Source organism: Hypanus sabinus, chromosome 9 (assembly GCF_030144855.1).
Source record: "Hypanus sabinus isolate sHypSab1 chromosome 9, sHypSab1.hap1, whole genome shotgun sequence".
NCBI lineage: Eukaryota > Metazoa > Chordata > Chondrichthyes > Myliobatiformes > Dasyatidae > Hypanus > Hypanus sabinus.
In genome coordinates this window covers 154,906,357-154,927,663 of record NC_082714.1, presented here as the reverse complement: position 1 = coordinate 154,927,663, position 21,307 = coordinate 154,906,357, and the positions used below count along the sequence as shown (strand labels likewise).

The 21,307-nt window shown below is 40.6% G+C and overlaps 1 protein-coding gene across 1 annotated transcript in view; it reads right to left on the bottom strand.

Annotated features, from left to right (window-relative positions):
- Nucleotides 1-21,307, bottom strand: part of pigu (phosphatidylinositol glycan anchor biosynthesis, class U) — a 62,811-nt gene that overhangs the window by 18,647 nt on the left and 22,857 nt on the right. Inside the window, exons 3-5 of the mRNA XM_059980876.1 lie at nt 19,095-19,154; nt 18,945-19,007; nt 14,780-14,889 (exon numbers count right to left, since the gene is read on the bottom strand). Coding sequence (XP_059836859.1) covers nt 14,780-14,889; nt 18,945-19,007; nt 19,095-19,154 — 233 coding nt within the window. The remainder of the gene's footprint in view (nt 1-14,779; nt 14,890-18,944; nt 19,008-19,094; nt 19,155-21,307) is intronic.

Genomic DNA, 21,307 nt, shown 5'->3' with positions numbered 1-21,307 from the left:
TGCCTTCTCCCTGTAACCTTTCACACCCTGAATGATCAGTGTTAAGTACACCCAATGACTTGGCTTCCAGAGCCACCTGTGGCAGCAAATTCCACAGATTCACCACCTCTGGCTAAAGAAACTCCAGTTCATGCAACACACTCAGAATGCGAGAGGAATTCAGCATTCCAGGCAGCATCAATGGAAAAGAGTAGTCAATGTTTTGAGCCGAGACCATTCATCAGGTTTGGAAAAAAAAAAGATGAGGAGTCAGAGCAAGAAACCTCTTCATCTCCGATCTAAAAGGACAATCCTCTATTCTGAGGCTTTGCTCTCTGGTCCAAGATTCATACACTAGAGGAAATATCCCCTCCATATCCACAACATACAATAGATTTCAATAAGAAACCCCTCTTGCTTCTAAATTCCAGCAAGTAAAGGCCCAGAGCCATTAAACGCTTCTCATACGAGGAGTCTTTCACTCCTGGAATCACTTTCATGAACCTCCTTTTGAACCTATTCCAGTGTCAGCACATCCTAAGATAAAACTGCTCATAATACTCCAAGTGAGGCCTCACCAGTGCCTTATAAAACCTCAGCAATACATCCCTTGTTTTTATATTCCAGTCCTCTCGAAACAAATGCTAACATTGCACTTGCCTTCCTCTCCCCCAACTCAACCTGCAAGTTAACCTTTAGGGAAGCCTGCATGAGGACTCCCAAGTCCCTTTGCACCCCAGGTTTCTGATTTTTTTTCCTGGTTTAGAAAACAGTCTATGCTTTTATTCTTCCTAACAAAGTGCATGATCACACACATTCCAGCACTGTATTTCATCTGCCACTTCTTTGCCCATTCTCCTAATCTGTCCAAGTCCTTTACTGCATTAGCTATATTACGTCAAATTAAACACAGATGGCCTTTTGAATTTTGATCCAGTATGAATAATCAATAAACAGGAACATGAAGACACCCAGTCAACATTTTCAGAACCCTAAAATCCCCCACCTTAACTGAATTTTAAAGGAGCACCACTGACAGCATCCTGACAAGTTGTATCCCCATCTGGTCTGGGAGCAGCCAAGCAACAGACCACAAGTCCCTACAGACTGTGAGAATGGCAGAGGTTCAAAGGGGGGGTCTCCCTACCATCCATCGGGGACATTTATTAGGAGCACTGCGTACGCAGGGCCCTTAGTATTATAAGGATCCCATCCATCCATCCAGCATCTTCTCTTTGACTTTCTACCATCAGGCACTCCAATGCATATAAAGAAGAACAGAAAGGTTGGGAAACAGTTTCTTCCCTCAGGCCTTTAGGCCTCCGATCTCCCTCCGCATCGTATTTGAAGTGTCACTGGTTAATCTGTTCTGTACCTTACAATATTTAATTTATACACTTTAGTTTGTTATTTACGTGTGATTCATCTACAGATTTTATCCTTACTTTCCTAAGTTATTGTGTGTGATATGTACTACTGTGCTTTGTACCCAGAGAAACATTCTCTCATTTTACAATGTACATGTATGTAGTTAAATGACAAACTTGACTTGAGCTTCTTCTCCTCTGCCATCAGATTTCTGAATGGACAATGAACCCATGTACACTATCTCACTATTTTTGCACTTTTAATTTAATTATAATTGTGTGCATATATATTTTTCTCATTGTAATTTATTGATTTGTATTATTATTGCACTCTACTGCTGCAGCAAAACAACAAATTTCATAACATATGATATACTAATGATATAAAACTTGATTCTGATTAATACTCCACTTCTTAAGAATACTCTTAATTAATTAAGAGTATTTAATAATTCTTAATTCTTGACTCTTAATTAATGCTCCAGGGCTATCATGTTTGCTGTTGTGTGTTGGGGCAGCAGGCTGAGGGTAGCAGACACCAACAGAATCAACAAACTCATTCGTAAGGCCAGTGAAGTTGTGGGGGTGGAACTGGACTCTCTGACAGTGGTGTCTGAAAAGAGGATGCTGTCCAAGTTGCATGCCATCTTGGACAACATCTCCCATCCACTCCATAATGTACTGGTTAGGCACAGGAGTACATTCAGCCAGAGACTCATTCCACCGAGATGCAACACTGAGCATCATAGGAAGTCATTCCTGCCTGTGGCCATCAAACACCTCCTTCGGAGTGTCAGACACCCTGAGCCAATAGGCTGGTCCTGGGTTAATTTACTTATTATTATTTAATTATTTATGGTTTTATATTGCTATATTTCTACACTATTCTTGGTTGGTGCGACTGCAACGAAACCGTTTCCCTCGGGATCAATAAAGTATGTCTGTCTGTCTATCTTCAGAGAATAAAGTCACAGCAGCAAGATAATACAGCTGGCAAGCCATCTTTTTTGAGGCTTTTTTTTTGTTGATCAGATGTTGCTGGTCTGTATAAAAGGTGCAAAATACTTATAATAAATTCTTTGAACATAAGAAATAGGAGCAGCCCTGTTGAGCCTGCTCCACCATTCAATAAGATCACCACTGATCTGACCATGGACTCTTCGCCAACTAACTGCCTTTTGCCCATAACCCTTAAGTCCATACTATGCAAAAATCCATCTAACCTTGTCTTAAATATATCTATTGAGGTAGCCTCCACTGCTTCATTGGGCAGAGAATTCTACAGATTCACTACACTTTGGGAAAAGCAATTCCTCCTTATCTCTACCCTAAATTTACTGCCCCATATTTTGAGATTATGTCCCCTATGTTAACCTACCATGAAGGTAATCTGCTATTCATTGCAGATCTTAGCAATTATCCATGTTGGTTCTGTTACTCCAATTTCCTTGCCTAACAAATATCCTTTAGTTTTAATACTAAAATGTTCATGTACCATGCAACCTCAAGAGAATTTTTTTGGAAGGAAAAGTTTCAATTTCCTGTCATCCTTTGTGCATAGAAGTGTTTCCTGACATAAAACCACACAACTTGGCTCCAGCTTCTAGGTTACGTTCTTGCTCCGGATCCTTGCCAGGTTTCTCTTGACTGATGAGTCATTGACTCATTTTGAAACAGAGATAAGCAATCATGGAGTCACCTTCATAAAGAGAATTGGTATATAGGAGATGTGAACTTGATCAACAAATACAAACTCAGATATATAAAATGATGAGAGGTACAGATAGGGTAAAATTGCAGGAATCTTTTCACTTCAGCAGAGATGAATAAAACTAGAGGAAATACATTTAAGGTAAGGGGCGAGAGATTACTTGTGGATCTGAGGGGGACCTTATTAACCAAAAAAGCAGTGGGTATCTGGTTGTACTGATTGTATGGTTATACCAGGGTAGTGGTGGAAATAGAGTCCATTTAACAGTTGTCCAGCTGAGCACTGGAACTATCAGCACTAAGGGCCAATTGATGGAATATGGGATTAATATCTTCTCTATGTTAATGTGGATGGGTGCCCATGGATTGGTGGACTGAATGGGCTGTATCTATGCTATATGACTCTATAACAATGGAGTCTGTACAGAGGATTGAAATTAAAGGCCACAGAATCACCAATAGTAAGATTCAACATAAGATCAGCCAGAGTAGACTTTGTCCTTTGTGTCTGCTCCTACATTCAACGAGATCAAGGGTGACCTTCCACATCAATGCTACGTACCCACACTATCACCCTATCCCCCAATTCCCTTAATGCCAAAATATCTAAAAACTTGTTTTAAATTAACACAATACTGAGCTTCTCCTCAGCTTTATATGACTTATCACTAGCTCTCAAGTTGTGCCTGCTGGTTCTAGACATCAATCAGCAGAAACATCTTTTCTGCACCTAACCTTTAAGAACATCCACAGTTAGTGCCACACTATTACAGCTCAGGGCAGAGTCCAGAGTTCAGTTCCGGCATCCTCTGTAATAAAGTTTGTGTTAATTGGTCATTGTAAATTGTCCTGTGATTAGGCTAAGGTTAAATTGGGCAGGCAGCTCAAAGTGCCAAGGACCTATTCCATGCTGTATCTCAATAAATATATAAATTTTAGTTGTATAAAAAAGCTAATTTTAAGGAGGTTTATCATTTTCAAAATTAAACACATTATTAATCATACTTTTGTGATGTTACACTTTGGGAGTGACAGGGTTGTATAAGGGATTCCACTCTCTACTCCACACTATTTCTGTATCGCTGTATGCCCACAACTCAGAATCAGGTTTATTATCACTGGCATGTGACGTGAAATTTATTAACTTAGCAGTTCAATGCAATACATAATCTAGCTGAGAGAAAAAATAATAATAATAATAATGGTAAAATAAAAAATAATAATAATAATGGTAAAATAAAAAATAATAATAAACAAGTAAATCAATTACAGCATACATATATTGAAAAGATTTTAAAAATGTGCAAAAACAGAAATACTGTATATTAAAAAAAAAGTGAGGTAGTGTCCAATAATTCAAAGTCCATTTAGGAATTGGATGGCAGTCGGGAAGAAGCTTTTCCTGAATCGCTGAGTGTGTGCCTTCAGGCTTCTGCACCTCTCGCCTGATGGTAACAGTGAAAAAGGGCATAGCCTGGGTGCTGGAGGTCCTTAATAATGGACGCTGCCTTTCTAACACACTGTTCCCTGAAGGTGTCCTGGGTACTTTGTAGGCTGGTACCCAAGAAGGAGCTGACTAGATTTACAACATTCTGCAGCTTCTTTCGGTCCTGTGCAGTAGCCCCTCTATACCAGACAGTGATGCAGCCTGTCAGAATGTTCTCCATGGTACAACTATATAAGTTTTTGAGTGTATTTGTCAGCAAATCTGTAGATGGTATTTGCGCTATGCCTAGCCACACAGTCATGTTTATATAGAAGGGCTAAGTGCACAGCATTGAGGTGCACCAGTGTTGATCATCAGCAAGGAGGAGATGTTATTGCCAATCTGCACAGATTGTGATCTTCTGCTTAGGAAGTTGAGGATCCAATTGCAGAGGCAGGTACAGAGGCCCAAGTTCTGCAACTTCTCAATCAGGATTGTGGGAATGATGACGTTAAATGCTGAGATATAGTCGATGAACAGCATCCTGACGTAGGTGTTTGTGTTGTCCAGGTGGTCTAAAGCTGTGTGGAGAGCCACTGAGATTGCATCTGCCGTTGACCTATTGTGGTGATAGGCAAACAGCAATAGGTTCAGGTCCTTGCTGAGGCAGGAGGTCAGTCTAGTCATGACCAATCTCTCAAAGCATTTCATCACATGTGAGTGCTACCAGGCGATACTCATTAAGGCAGCTCACATTATTCTTCTTAGGCACTGGTATAGTTGTTGTCTTTTTGAAGCAAGTGGGAACCTCCGCCCATAGCAGTGAGAGGTTGAACATGTCCTTGAATACTCCCGCTAGTTGGTTGGCATAGGTTTCAGAGCCTTACCAGTACTCCATCAGGACAATTTGCCTTTCAAGGGTTCACTCTCTTTAAAGACAGCATAACATCGGCCTCTGAGACAGGGATCACAGGGTCATCAAGAACAGCAGGGATCTTCACAGCTGTAGTGATGTTCTCCCTTTTGAAGTGTGCATAGAAGGCATTGAGTTAATCTGGTAGTGAATCATCGCTGCCATTCATGCTTTGGGTTTCACTTTGTAGGATGTAATGTCTTGCAGACCCTGCCAGAGTTGCCGTGCCTCCGATGTTGCCTCCAACCTCGTACAAAATTGTCTCTTTGCCCTTGAAATAGCCCTCTGCAAATCATAGCTGATTTTCTGGTACAGGCCTGAGTCGCCAGACTTGAGTGCCACAGATCTGGCTTTCAGCAGACAAAGTACCCTCTGGTTCATCCAAGGCTTTTGGTTGGGAATGTACAGTAAGACTTTGAAGGCACACATTCATCCACACAGGTTTTAATGAAGTCGGTAACAACTGCAGCATACTCATCCAGATTCGAAGATGAATCCCTGAATACAGTCCAGTCCACCGATTCAAAGCAGTCTTGTAGGTGTTCCTGTGCTTCCCTTGTCCGTACCTTCTTGGTCCTCACTGCTGGTGCTGCAGTCTTCAGTCTCTGCCTATACTCAGGGAGTAGAAGTACAGCCAGGTGATCAGACTTCCTGAAGTGAGGGCGTGGAATAGCACGGTAGGCATTCTTAATGGTGGTGTAACAGTGTGTTGTTTCCTCTGGCATTGCAAGTGATCTACTGATGGTAGTTGCTTAGTGATTTTTTTCAGACTGGCCTGGTTAAAATCTCCTGAAACAATGGTGAAGGTGTTAAGGTGCACTGCTTTGTGCGTGTTTATTCCATTGCTCAGATCATCTAAAGCCTGCTTGATATTCTCCTGAGGTGGAATGTAAACTGCTACCAGAATGACCCCAGAGAACCCCCGTGGTAGGTAAAAAGGACGGCACTTTACTGCTGGATATTCCAGGTCTGGTGAGCAGAATTGGGACAGCAGAGATATTTTTGTGCACCAAGAAGAGTTGATCATGAGGAATACTCCTCCACCTCTGCTTTTGAGAGACTCTATAGATCCATTCTGATGTTGGATAGTAAACCCTTCGATCTGAATTGCTGCATCCGTTACGGAAGGGATTAACCAGGATTCCCTAAAACAAAGGACACATGTGGTCCTAATGTCCTTCTGATTCAGCACCCTAGCTCTCAGATCGATTTTAGTAACCAGAGACTACACGTTTGCCAGCAAGATAGTCAGTATAGGGAGTTTAAAAACCCTGTTTCTTGAAACACACATGTAACCCCGCTCTACACCCGCCCTTTCTCCTAGGTGTCCTACGTGGGCATTTCCGACCACAATCGGTGTTGTTTCCATCGGTTTTAAGCAGCGATAGCTTGTTTAAGTGTATTAAGACATCTTTGTTGACTGTACTGACCTTGGAAGCAGTTGAGTATTTTAGCTGTATCAGGCTGAAACAGGAATATTTAATCATATCCATCGAGAGTACTGCTGCTACTTGAGTCGCGCCTAAGCACCCCGGAACTGACTATAATCTCCTGCCCTTCCATAGGAGCTTAAATTGAAGAGACCAAGATCTTGGTTTTAAATATACTGTAAACGACACATGGTATGAAGTAAAAAAAATTCCCATCTTAAAGGCATGTGCCAAAGCTTAAGTGAACAAATGAGGATTCAGCAATACTTGAGGAGATGAGATCCATTAATAGTCTGCGTGGTTAGACAAACAACATCAATTGCTGGTGTTTTTTTTAATTATGCAGTCAAGCAAAGCTTTCAAGCCCTAACGATATTTGAAAATGAAAACTGCAACACCAAAGTTGAGCAGTAGATGCTTTGATCTGTAGAGATGGTAGTCAGGAACAAAGGAAGAGATAGCACAAGTGAAAATTGCAAGAGGGAATTGCACCATGGTAGAGAAAGAAGCAAAGTTAAAGTACATTTCATTAAAATACATACATGTCACTATATACAACACTGAGATTCATTTTCTTGTGGGCATACTCAATAAATCTTCAGAATAATAATCTTAACAGAATCAATGAAAGACTACCCAATTAGGGCGTTCAGCCAGAGTGCAGAACACAACAAACAATGCAAATACAAAAATAATAATTAATAAATCAGCAATAAAGATCGAGAACATGAGATGAAGAGTCCTTGAAAGTGAGGCTATTGGTTGCGGAAACATTTCAGTGATGAGACAAATTAAGTTGAGTGAAGTTTTGCCCTTTGAGTTAAGAGCCTGATGGTTGAGGGTAATAACTGTTTCTGAACCTGGTAGTGTGAGTGCTGAGGATCGTGTACCACCTTCTTGATGGCAGCAGTGAGAAGAGAGCATGTCCTGGGTGATAGGGTCCTTGATAATGGACACTGCTTTCCTGTCTCAGCGTTTTATGTAAATATGCTCAATGGTTGGGAGGGCTTTACCTGTGATCGACTGGGTCAAACCCACACTTTTTGTAGGATTTTCCATTCAGATGCACAACATGGCAGCTGAAGGTGTCGGACAGGACAAAGGATGCAAAGACATTGATGTATCAGTCATCTAGTAACTAGAACAGAAATTTATCCAGGTGTGAAGGAACGTACATGTTCCCTGAGGTTAAAACAGGGTTCCCTGCATGCATCCAAGACCAAACATAATAGATAAAATTTCAAAGAACTGGAACTATTTCCAGTGTGTCTCGAGGGCGTACATTTCAAGCAAGAAAAGCAGCAATTAATAGGGAGCTGACACAGAGGATAGTGCATATACAGAACAAGCTTTGAGAGGAAGCTGTACAGCCAGCTACAGTAACAATGTTTAAAACAATTTGGACATGTACGTGGAAAGAAAAGACCTTGAGGCCAAACGCAGATCAATGGGAGGAATGAACATTTGACATGTCAGGTGAGCCGTATCAAAGTGTCTTTTTCGATTCTGTAGAACTGCGTGGTGTCCTTGTCAATATTTATCCCACAAAAACAAAACAATTTTCTTGTGAGCATTTAGCATATTGCTGTGGGAATTTGCTGAGGGGAATATGGATTTATGTTTCATATATTACAGATGTAATATAAATGGTTTAAAGAGCTCTGAGATGTCTTATGGTGGTAACAATGTAAATGCAAGCCCTGCTTTGAGCTTTTAACTTGACACATTTCCAGCATCAATTGATTGCTTCATTCTTGGTCAATTGTCTTAGCTGCTTCCTCAGGCGTTCATTTCAAATACTCTGCACAATTTGTTCCATAAACATGATTATCTGGCAGCTTCTTCTAAATTTAACTATCATTCAATTCCATTGGATGACAGTCAGTACCCTGAAGTCATTGAACATTGAATTCTTTTCCTACAATGTACCAAGATGGAATGCTTGAAGCAAATTACTGAGACAAAAAGTTCTGCTTAACTGACAAAAAGGATGCATTTGTTATCTTATTCCAGCAGAGCACTCACAACTTATATAATACTAACTGCAGGGGTGGGTAACCAAGTTTAAAGGATATTTGAAAATGCAATTACACTGTTACCATTTGATTTTTTTCAGATTATAGACCATTACAACACAGTACAGGCCCTTCAGCTCACAATGCTGTGCCATTACAGAATGAGCTTTGAGAGGAAGCTGCACAGCCAGCTACAATAACCTATTCTAAGGCTATGTCCATACTGCACCGGATAAATCCGTAATCAAAGCTTTTTCTCTTCGTTTTTACCCTCCGTCCACACTAAAAAGGCATTTTCATCCCCCGAAACTGGAGCTTTTCAGAAACGCTTTCCAGGGTGTATATTTTTGAAAACGCTGCTTGGGCAGATCAGTGTGGACGGGGTAACCGGAGAAATCTGAAAACGCTGTCAGATGGTAGTGCGCCATTTCATTGTTTTCTTGAACGCAACCTAACAATTTCAGAACAACTGCAACGAGACTGAAGCCAGAAGAGTTAGAAATGTACTCATCAAATACTTTGACCCATAACTTACCGAATAAATAAGTATACTCACTTTGCCCTGTTTTCTGTCCTTGCTTGCATGAAGGTGGTTTACCTATTTATGCAAGTACTTCTCTGACAATAGATGTGTAACAGCCTAATGTAACATTGTATGGAAATCAAAGATAACCCTGATGCAGATATGTTTTATACATTTAACAAGGTGCTTTATTAATGCAACAGAGTTAGTCAGTTTTTCAATGTTCGTCGTCAACCGGGTCATACAGTCCTTGAACTCCCCGTTGGTTGCCTCCATACACTTCAGTATTTGTTTTTTTTACTTTTAAGTCCTCCTGCGCGAGAGCCAACAGCTGCCTGTCATTTAAGTTTTTCCTATACAAACACGCACTGTCTTTCACAGCGAGATTCGATACCAAACATGCTGCTTGTTTTTGGTAGATGTGTCCTGCGCATGCGCAGTAGGAGGAGATTCACTGAAATCTCCATTTCAATGTGAACAGAGATATTTTTAAAAATGCATAGTGTGGACACCTATTGCTTTTATGCGAAACCGGCATTTTCAAAATTATCTGGTCTAGTGTGGATATAGCCTGAGATTAATTTAAACCTTCCCTCCTTTATTCTATCATCTGTGAACGTTTTTAATGTTCAATAGTCTGACAGCTTAGAACCAAATCAGAAAAGAACAATTTGCTGAAACACTCTTAAAATAAATTATCTAATGGCTATAAATCATTAACAAAAGAGATTCTGCAGGTGCTAGAAATCCAGAGCAACCCTCATAAAATGCTGGAGAAACTTGACAGGGTCAGGCAACATCTATGCAGAGGAATAAAGAGTTAATGTTTTGGGCCAAGTGGGGACGATTGTTCCTGATAAAGGATCTCAGCTTGACATATCAAATGTTCATTCCTCACTATAGATGCTGCCTGGCCTGTTGAGTTCCTCCTGCATTTTGTTTGTTAGCTGCATGCATAAAAAGTTATTATTTCACTTGTGGACAAGTAAAGACATTTGTTGGTACATAGGTACTTAGTGTTAATTTGATACCCAGATTATTAGAAATAAATAAACAGAAGAAAACAAAAAGGGATAGATAAATTGCCACCTTATCTTTTTTCCTTAGCTTCATTTGAAACCAGTTAAAACACAATGAACTGCTGACTCATTCAATTCTATTATTTAAATACTGTAATTACTGCCAGTCAAATACATGAATTTAATCCTTCAACTGTTCATTCATTATGTGCTATGTCATATGACATGAACGATCATTGTCTTTCCGTGACCATGATTATTCTCCGCAAATTTTTCTGCAGAAGTGGTTTGCCATTGCCTTCTTCTGGGCAGTGTCTGTACAAGATAGGTGACCCCAACTTGCAAGTTAATCTCTTCAGAGATTGTCTGTCTGGCATCAGTGGTCACATAACCAGGACTTGTGATGTCCCCCAGCTGCTCGTACAAGCGTCCACCACCTATTCCTATGACTTCACGGGACTCTGATCGGGGGCCTAGAGATGCATCTTCACCTACCACCCAACTTCAATTGTAGGATACACTGAAGAATTATTTGTATTGACCATGTGCCTTGATGCACATCGAACCAGACCAGTACTTGATGAGATTAAGCGAGATAAACTTTTTTTTAAAAGGAGCACTAATGACAGATATATGATTAATAAAGCATTCACTGCAATCTGGAGTTTGCTAATTGAACATTTTATCAAAGATAAACTTCTTTGATCTACTTTCAACTAAAATTTAAAACAAAAACACCCGACGGCTTTGCAAAAATATTCTTGAACGCCAAGCCTGACAAATGATGTAATCAATCTGACATTCTTTGCATTGATTTCAGACTTAAAAATAATTTGGTTTTGCATTGTTCTGTTAACCTATTACACTTAAATGTTTGAATTGTAATCTGTTTGTATCCATGAGACATAGGAACAGAATTAGGCCATTTGGCCCTCAAGTCTACTCTGCCATTTCAATATGGCTGATTTATGATCCCCCGATCCTCATTCTCCTGTCTTCAGGTTCCTGACTAATCAAGAACCTATCAACCTCCACTTTAAACATTACCAATGACCCAGCCTCCATAGCCATCTGGGGCAAAGAATTGCACAGATTCACTACTCTAACTAAAGAAATTCCTCATCTCTCTTATAAATGAACATCCTTCTATTCTAAGGCTGTGCCTTCTGATCCAAATTCTCCCACTATCGGAAACATCCTCTCCACATATGCTGAATCCAAGCCTTTCAATATTCAATAGATTTCAATGAGATCCTGCCTCATTCTTCTAAACTCCAATGAGTACAGGCCCAGAGCTATCAAATGCTCCTAATACATTAACCCTTTAATTTCTTGAATCATTCTTGTGAACCTCCCCTGGACACTGCCTAATGCCAGCACGTATTTTCTTAGATAACAGCCCAAAACTGCTCACAATACACAAAGTGCAGTCTGACTAATGCCACATAAAATCTATTACATTTTTGCTTTTATATTCTAGTCTTCTCGAAATGAATGCTAACATTGTATTTGCCTTCCTTATGACTAACTCAACTTGCAAGTTAACCTTTAGGGAAACCTGCATGAGGACTTTTTTAATTTTCTCCATTTAGAAATGAGTCTATGCCTTTATTCCTTCTACACTTTCCTATACTACATTCCACCTGCCACTTCTGTGCACATTCTCCCAATCTGTCTAAACCCTTCCGCTTTCTTAATACTACCTGCCCTGCTACCTATCTTCAGATTGTCCTCAAACCTAGCCACAAAGCCATCAATTCCATCATCTAAATCATTGACATTTAACGTAAAAGCAGCAGTCCCAACACCAACTCCTGTGGAACACCACTAGTCACTTTCAGAAAAGGCACTGGCACCCTTTATTCCAACTCTTTGCTCCTGCCAGTCAGCCGATCTTTTATCCATGTTAGTATCTTTCCTGTAGTACCATGGGCTCATATCTTGTTCAGCAACGTCATGTGCAGCACCTTGTCAAAGACCTGCTGAGAATCCAAGTTAACAACATTCACTGACTCTCCTTTGTTTATTCCTGCTGTTATTTCCTCAAGAACTCCAATAGATTTGACAGGCAAGATTCCCCCTTTAGGAAACCATATTGATTTTGACCTATTTTACCATATGCCTTCAAGGATCCCAAAACCCTATCCTTAATAACAGACTCCAGCATCTTCCCAACCCTTGAATTCAGGCTAACAGGCCTATAATTTCCTTTCTTCTGCATCGTTCCTTCTTAAAGAGTGCAGTGACATTTGCTATTTTCCAGTCCTCCAGAATAATTTCAGAATCTAGTGATTTTTGAAAGATCATTACTAATGTCTCCACAATCCCTTTAGCTACTTCTTTTCAGAACCCTATCTGGTCCAGATGACTTATCTACTTTCAGACCTCTCAGCTCCTCTCATGTCCTTTACTCCACTATAATGTGATTTTATATTCTCGCTCTCAAATTGCAAGGTGAATTATATCATATTATGAACATTGTCTCCTAAGGGTTCCTCTACCTTAAGCTCCCTAATCAAATCTGGTCAATTACATAACACCCAATCCAGAATTGCCCTTCTTCTAGTGGACTCAACCATAAGCTGTTCTATAAAGCCATCTTCTAGGCACTCTACAAATTCCCTCTTGGGATCCAACACCAATCTGATTTTCCCATCTACCTGCATATTGAAATCCTCCATGACTATTGTAACATTGCCCTTTTTACATGCCTTTTCTATCTCCTGTTATAATTTGTATCCCACATCCTAGCTGCTGTTCAGAGACCTATATGAAACTCCCATCAAAGTCTTATTACCCTTGCAGTTCTTAATTCTACCCACAAGGATTCGGTATCTTCCAGTCCTATGTCACCTCTTAAGTGTTTGATTTTGTGTTTTTTTTTTAAAAACTAACAGAGGCACCCACCTCCTCTGCCTACCTGCCTGTCCTTTTGATACAATGTGATTCCTTGCATGTTCTTCTTTCAGCCATGACTCAGTGATGCCCACATCATACCTGCCAACCTCTAAATACACTACAAGATCACCATATATGGTGCCCCTGTGATCTCTGTCTCAAAGGGTGATGTCAGAACATCTTTCAAGAGGGTGAACCCTTGCAGGGCATCAGGCTCTGATAGCGTACTCGGTGAGATTCTGAAAATCTGTGCCAACCAACTGGCAAGAATGGTCAAGGAAATCTTCAATCTCTCACTGCTGTGTTTGGAGGTTCTCACCTGCTTCCAAAGGGCAACAATCATACCAGTGCCTGAGAAGAGCAGGATTTGGCAATGACACAGCTATTGTTGGCAGAATTTCAAATGGTGGTGAGAAGGCTTACAGAAGTGAGGCAGATCAGCTGGTTGAGTGGTGTTGTAGCAACAACCTTGCACTCAACGTCAGTAAGACCAGGAAATTAACTGTGGATTTCAGGAAGGGGAAGTCAAGGGAACACATTCCAGTCTTCATTGAGGGATCACAAGTGAAAAGGGTGATCAGTTTCAAGTTCCTGGTTGACATCTCTGAGGATCAATCCTGGGCCCAAGTATTGATGCAATTACAAAGAAGGCATGACAGTGGATATAATTCATTAAGGTTTTGAGAAGAATTGACATATAACCAAAGACATCACAAATTTCTACAGATGTACCATGCAGCATATTCTAACCGGCATCACCATCTAGTATGGAGGGGCCACCGCAGAGTTTTCTGACAATTAATTAATTGTGTGTGTGTGTATATATGTATATATATAGTGTTACATTAGTGTTGGAATGGTCTCCCTGGTGTCCTTGCAATACACCTATTTCAAGCCTCAACATCATGAAAACCCAGATTATTTTTATTTATTTAGAGATACACAATAATGGGCCTTCCCTGCCCAATGAGCCACAATGCCCAATTACATCTGTGACTAATTAACCTAAACTGCACGTTGTTGGAATGTGGGAGGAAACTGGAGCACCTGCAGGAAATCCATGGAGTCATGGAGAAAATGTAGAATCTCCTTACAAACAGAGACAGAATTGAACACAGGTCAGTGGTGCTCTAACAATGTTATGCTCACCGCTCCACTACTGTGCCAAATTATCTGGGCACTAATCACACACTTGCTAATGAAAGCATCCAGTGCAAAGTTGGCCACTATGTGTCCTATGTGGTATAAGTTACTAAAAGTTTTTCATTAGCTGAAAGCTTGGGGCTATCAAAGATGTAATATAATCACTCCAAATGTCTTCCTTTATCCTCAGTTCTGCCTAAGATCACAATTCATCATTTGCTTCTAAGGAAAATGCCAGCATCAGAACACAAGTCTACCTCAATCCGTGTCACGCTGCACATATTGTGGCATTTGGCCAACTGATTGACCATACACGTATCACAGTACTGATAACGACAATATGCTTTCTTACTTACAACAGTGCTACCTTAAGAGGAATATGATACATTTCTTTAGGAGTCCTGACAAGTGTGATAATATCTGAAGCATATTTCTTGAATTCAAATGCAAGCCGCTGTTTCCTAAACTGGGAAATAAAAATAAGAATTTTAAAAATTTAATGCCACACCTATAAATCAATTCTTCACATTCAACTTAAATTTCTTTACACTGCATTCTCCCCCTAACAGCACTCAGTAAACCTTGTCACTGCTTTACTGTACACACGATTATAAAATACTATGACAGCAGCTTTTCTAACAAATCAAGAAGAAATGGGTTTTTATTTCTCTGCTCATTCTCCAATTTTTCTTCTACTTGACCTGAAGATTTTGATTCATATTGCCGACATTACTGGTATATATATTATTTTAAAACTGGATATTGATATATTCAACAAGAACTAGCTTGAAATTATTTTAAAGTAAAAATAGTTTCAGCAGACTTGTAAACTTCTAGCTATACTTCCCTTCCCTTCCCACCACCTTTATATTCCAGTATCTACTCCCATCCTTTTCAGTCCTGTTAAAGGATCTTGGCCCGAAACATTGAATGTTTATTCATTCCCATGGATGCTGCCCAACTTGCTAAGCTCTCCCAGCATTTTCAAGTCGTCACTTTTTATTGTCATTTCGACCATAACTGCTGGTACACTAACAGTAAAAACGACTATTGAGAGTAGGGGAGATTCAAACAAGAGGACATGAGTTGAGAGTTAAGGGGCAAAAGTTTAGGGGTAACATGATGGAGAACTTCTTTACTCAGAGTGTGGTAGCTGTGTGGAATGAGCTTCCAATAGAAGTGGTACAGGCAGGTTCAATTTTGTCATTTTAAAAAAAATTGGATAGGTATATGGACAGGAAAGGAATGGAGGGTTATGGGCTGAGTGCAGGTAGGTAGGACTAGGTGGGAGTAAGCGTTCAGCATGGACTAGAAGGGCCAAGATGGCCTGTTTCCGTGCTGTAATTGTTATTTGGTTATATGGTTATAAAAAACTACACTAGACTACAGACCTACCCAGGTCTACATGAAGTGCACAAAACAGTGCAGGCATTACAATAAATAATAAACAAGACAATAGGCACAGTAGAAGGCAGTAAGCTGATGTCAGTCCTGGCTCTGGGTATTGAGGAGTCTGAAGCTTGGGGGAAGAAACTGTTACGTAGTCTGGTCGTAAGAGCCGAAATGCTTCGGTGCCTTTTCCCAGATGGCAGGAGGGAGAAGAGTTTGTGTGAGGGGTGCATGGGGTCCTTCATAATGCTGTTTGCTTGGCGGATGCAGCGTGTAATGTAAATATCTGTAATGGCGGGGAGAGAGACCCAGATGAGCTTCTCAGCTGACCTCACTATCTGCTGCAGGGTCTTGCAATCCGAGATGGTGCAATTTCCGAACCAGGCAGTGATGCAGCTGCTCAGGATGCTCTCAATACAACCCCTGTAGAATGTGATGAGGATGGGGGGGGGGGGGTGGGAGATGGACTTTCCTCAGCTTTCGCAGGAAGTAGAGATGCTGCTGGGCTTTCTTTGCTATGGAGCTAGTGTTGAGGGACCAGGTGAGAATTCTGTGTGTGTTGTGTTGGACTTGCAGCAGCGACCTCTCTTTGAGAGAGAGCCTGTCTAAGATACCGAAGATTGGCTTACGGACTGCAGTTTCTGATGGACTCTAGATCAATGTCTCTTTGGGGGCTTTGCTATTGCTTATAAGGTGGGGGAGGGGTTTAATGCTTTTGCTGGAGCAAATGGGGAGAGGGTGAAGGAGGAGGGAGGATTATTTTGCTGCTGCTTGTGTGTGGGGGGGGGGCTTTGTGGTTTTGACGTTTCTGTTATTCATTCTTTGGGTTTTTTCCTGTTTCACGGATGTCTCGAAGAGTACGAATTTCAGGTTGTATACTGTATACATTCTCTGATATTAAATTCGAGGCTCTGAACCTCTGCAGACTTTAAAAACAAAAGAAATCTGCAGATGCTGGAAATCCAAGCCGCACACACAAAATTCTGGAAGAGCTCAGCATGCCAGCCAGCACCCAAGGAAAAGAGCACAGTCGCTGTTTCGGGACTGGAGGAAAAAAAATGAGGAGTCAGAGTTAGAAGATGCGGGCAAAGGGAGAGAGAAACACAAGGTGATAGGTGAAATGTGAAATGGGGTGGCGGGGAAGGAGGGGTGAAGTAAACAGCTGGAAAGTTGATTGGTGAAAGAGGTACAGGGTTAGAGAAGGGGGAATCTAATAGGAGAGGACAGAAGATCATGGTAGAAAGAAAAGGGGGAGAAGCACCCGAGAGAGACGATGGGCAGGAATGGCGATAAGGTGAGAGAGGGGAAAGGGGCTGGGGAACGGAGAAGGGCTTGGGTTGGCCATGACTGGAAATTAGAGAAATCGATGTTCATGTCATCAGACTGGAGGCAACCCAGACAGAATACAAGGTGTACCTCATCATGACAGTAGAGGAGACCATGGATCGACATGTCAGAATGGGAATGGGAAGTGGAAATAAAATGGGTGGCTACTGGGAGATTTGCCTTTTCTGGCTTATGGAATGTAAATGCTTGGTGAAGCAGTCTCCCAATCTACATCAGGTCACATTGATATACAGGAGGCCACATGGGAACACCAGATACAGTAGATGACCCCAACAGACTCACAGGTGAAGTGTTGCCTCATGTGGAAGGACTGTTTGGGACCCTGAATGGTAATGAGGGAGGAGGTGTAGGGGCAGGTGTAACACCTGTTCCACTTGCAAGGATAAATGCCAGGAGGCAGATCAGCGGGGAGGGATGAATGAACAAGGGAGTCACAAAGGAAGCTGTCCTTGCAGAAAGCAGAAATTGGAGGAAGAAGGGAAAGACTTGCATGGTGGTGGGATCCTGTTATGGACGGTGGAAGTTTTGGAGAACTATGTGCTGGACATGGAGGCTGGCGAGGTGGTAGATGAGGACAAGAAGAACCCCGTCTCGTGTTTGAGATTTGTAAACTGCTTTTGAGACTCTGAAAATTTCCAAGAGCATATTAAGCCATTCAACCCATCGGGTCTGCTCGCCATTTAATCATAGCTGATCCATTTCCCTCTCAGCCCCAATTTTCTGCCTTCTCCCCATATCCAAGACCTGACTAATCACAAATCTATCAACCTCTGCTTAAATATATGAATTCCACTGGTTCACTATTCTCTGGCTAAAGAAACCTCCTCAGCTCTGTTCTAAAAAGACAACCCTCTATTCTGAGGCTGTCCCCTCTGGTCTTAGACTTCTCCACCATAAGAAACATTCGCTCCACATCCACTCTATCGAGGCCTTACAACATTCGACAGGTTAAACTTTACTTCCGGCTCCTTCTCTGCTGCCTGATAATTTTAAATCTGGAGATAATCTTGAAGAAAAGATTGTGTTATCAGCCACTTTGTAAGCCACAGGAGCAGAATTAGGCCATATGGCCCATGAAACCTGCTCTGTCATTCCATCGTGGCTGATTTATTTTCCCTCTCAATATCATTCTCCTGCCTTCTCGCCATAACCTTACTAATCAAAAACCTATTATCCTCTGTTTCATTTATGCACGATATATAGGCCTCCACAGCCATCTGTGGCAATGAATTCGACCCTCTGGCTAAAGAAATTCCACTTTTGTTCTAAAATGACATCCTTCTATTCTGTGGCTGAGCCCTCTGGCCCTAGACTCAAAGTCACTTTCTGCCACCTAGTTGGGTTAAACATCTCCTATTAAAAGTAGCTTTGTCAGGAAATGCATCTACCTGAATCACCACTTTATAAACTAAACACAGAACCTGCTAGTTTGCAGCTAACCGTACCATTATCTATTACTAACAACAGGACAAAGATTAGAAATGAAGAAAATAAAATTTTAATGACCTAATAAACCCATAGTTAGCCAGTTCCAAACTGTTGAATACAAACAAAAATGGATCATGGTGAACACCTGTGATTGGCTTTTGCTAAAATTTGAAAAGGGAGTTTTTGACATATCTGGAATGAGTATGAATGGGAAAGGATTTATTGTTGGAGAGCCATCCACAAACAATTACTTTGGATTTCCAGCATCTGCAGACTTTCTTGTGTTTATAATATGCAAATGTTGGTTGTTAAAAGAGAAGCTTAAACATTATAATAAATTAAATACAATATTCTTACCACAACTTTGTTGAAATCCTCAGCAACAAAATAGAGTGCAACTGCAGTTATAACATCCATTGCCTGCGAATACAAAATGGTGGGATGTCAATAGCCCATGTAGCAGAAGGTAAAAGATACACAGAGACAATATTCTCTAACATTACTTACCATAAAGACAAACTCTGCATAATCAATAAGGAAATGGAACAGGTAGATAATAAGTGGAGTCTGTAAAACAAAATAAAATAAATGTACCAGCTAACAAAGGATAACTTCTCACCGAATAAACTTGATGACAAAGATAAAGACAACAGAATTTATTGTTATATTTCAACAAGCATTGGGTCACAATATCTGAACCATTTCTTGTGCATTAGTGCAATTGATTTCTTCCTCTAGACAGTCAATCTGATCAACCATTCTAGTTAGCCACCACACCCCTCTCTATACCTCAAGTCACTATATTGCAAACACTTTAAATCACATTTTTAATGCTGTTTACATTGGAAATACATACTGCTAGTTATTTTTTGAAAGGCAAACTACCTATTAACTGAGTAACAAATTATGTATTTGAATGAAATATAAAACAAATTAGAACACTAGTAATATTACTGCAGTACTACAAAACTATGTATCAGTTCCCGATAGTTATTGACAGAAAAATTCATACAGTACACACTGCCGTGTTCTCTTGATTGGCTATAAATGAACAAAATCAGCACAGACACCTAGTGGAGACAATGGATGACCTTCATTGTCTCCCTGACTGAAGTAGTATCAAAAATCACTACTTTTTAATTAGGTGTTGCTCAGTCCAAATGAATACATAACACAACCATACACAAATCACGCTATTTAAAAACTGTTTGCTCTAAGCATGGCGTAATTTCTAACAACCACACAAGTGTATGTGACTGATGCTAATTAGAAACTGTTACATCCTCCAAATTCACTCACAAACAAGAGAAAACCTGCAGATGCTGGAAATCCAAGCAACACACACAAAATGCTGGAGGAACTCATTAGGCCAGGAGGCATCTAAGGAAAAAGTACAGTCGACATTTTGGGCCGAAACTGTTCAAACTGGAGAAAATAGATGAGAAGTAGATTCAGAAGGTGGCCATTTTCATTGTAACATTCATGCTGATTGTTTTATACCTTCAAATTCTGCATAGTCCCTAACTTGCAGTGGTGAACTAGTTTCATTTTCACTTTGGGGTGTTGCTCGCATCTCCAGGTCTGAATGCTTGAAACCCCATTGAGCAAAACAGTTCTGAATTGTCTTACTGCTCATTTCTCACCAATTTTCACTGATTTTTGAACATAAATATACACAACTGATGCTATTTAAAAACTGCCCTAAGCACAGTGTATTGCCTAATGGCCACGCAGGTTCATGTGACTGATGTTAGTCAGAAACTTTTCTGCAAGTCTCCTGTCCCAATTAAGTGACAGTGTCCCAAAACAAACGAAGGAAATCCCAGCTACTTTTTCGACTAAGTTTTGTACTTTAAGAGTTATCGCAAGAAAAGCTGCTGCCCCAATTAACTAACGGGACAATTAACCCGAATCCACTGTATTCCTTTATTCTTATAATTGTTGCAATGTTACCGCTTTTTATTTCATATCACGCTGACCAATTTTCCCTCTAAGGAGTGCACACATCTTGTGCTACAAGTGCACAAAGGAATTTAAATTGTGCACAAAAGGTTGCCACCCTCTACTTCATTAGCATGCATGTTAAGTATATTTCACGATCATACACAATCACATTTCCTTTTCCGGCTTCTGATGTGGACAATGTTGACAACGTGGAGTTTGCACTAATTTGTCTGCAGATTTTAGAACTGGCTTATTTATACTGCTCTTATAGAAGAAATTTTTCCAGTGCGCACATGTTGCTGTCACTGGGCTAAAAATTGCACAGCACAAGATTTTTGCACACACTGGTCATTACAAATTGAGAGAATGTAAGCACCAACACACCACAGCAAATTCCTAATACATCTACACAAAGTTGACCATTGATTTAAATAACTAACTTAGACAAGGAAAGCAACTATAGCTCAGTGATAAAATAAATATTATTATAGCTGAAATGACAAAGAAGGGAAAGCCATTTCTACGGGAGTGACACAACCCAGAGCTTGCCTGTTCAATTATTTACCACAGTGGCCTATTTAGTCAGCAGATGAGTAGCTTAGCACCTACTCCCCATAACTGTACTTACTCTCAAATCCATCTCTTCATTCAAAGTCAAAGCTGAAACAATCTCATGTTGAATGTTGAAAGGCCTAGACAGAGTAGATGTGGAAAGGATGGTGGGAGAGTCCAGGACAAAAACACACACACAGCCTCAGGATAGAGGGGCGTCCATT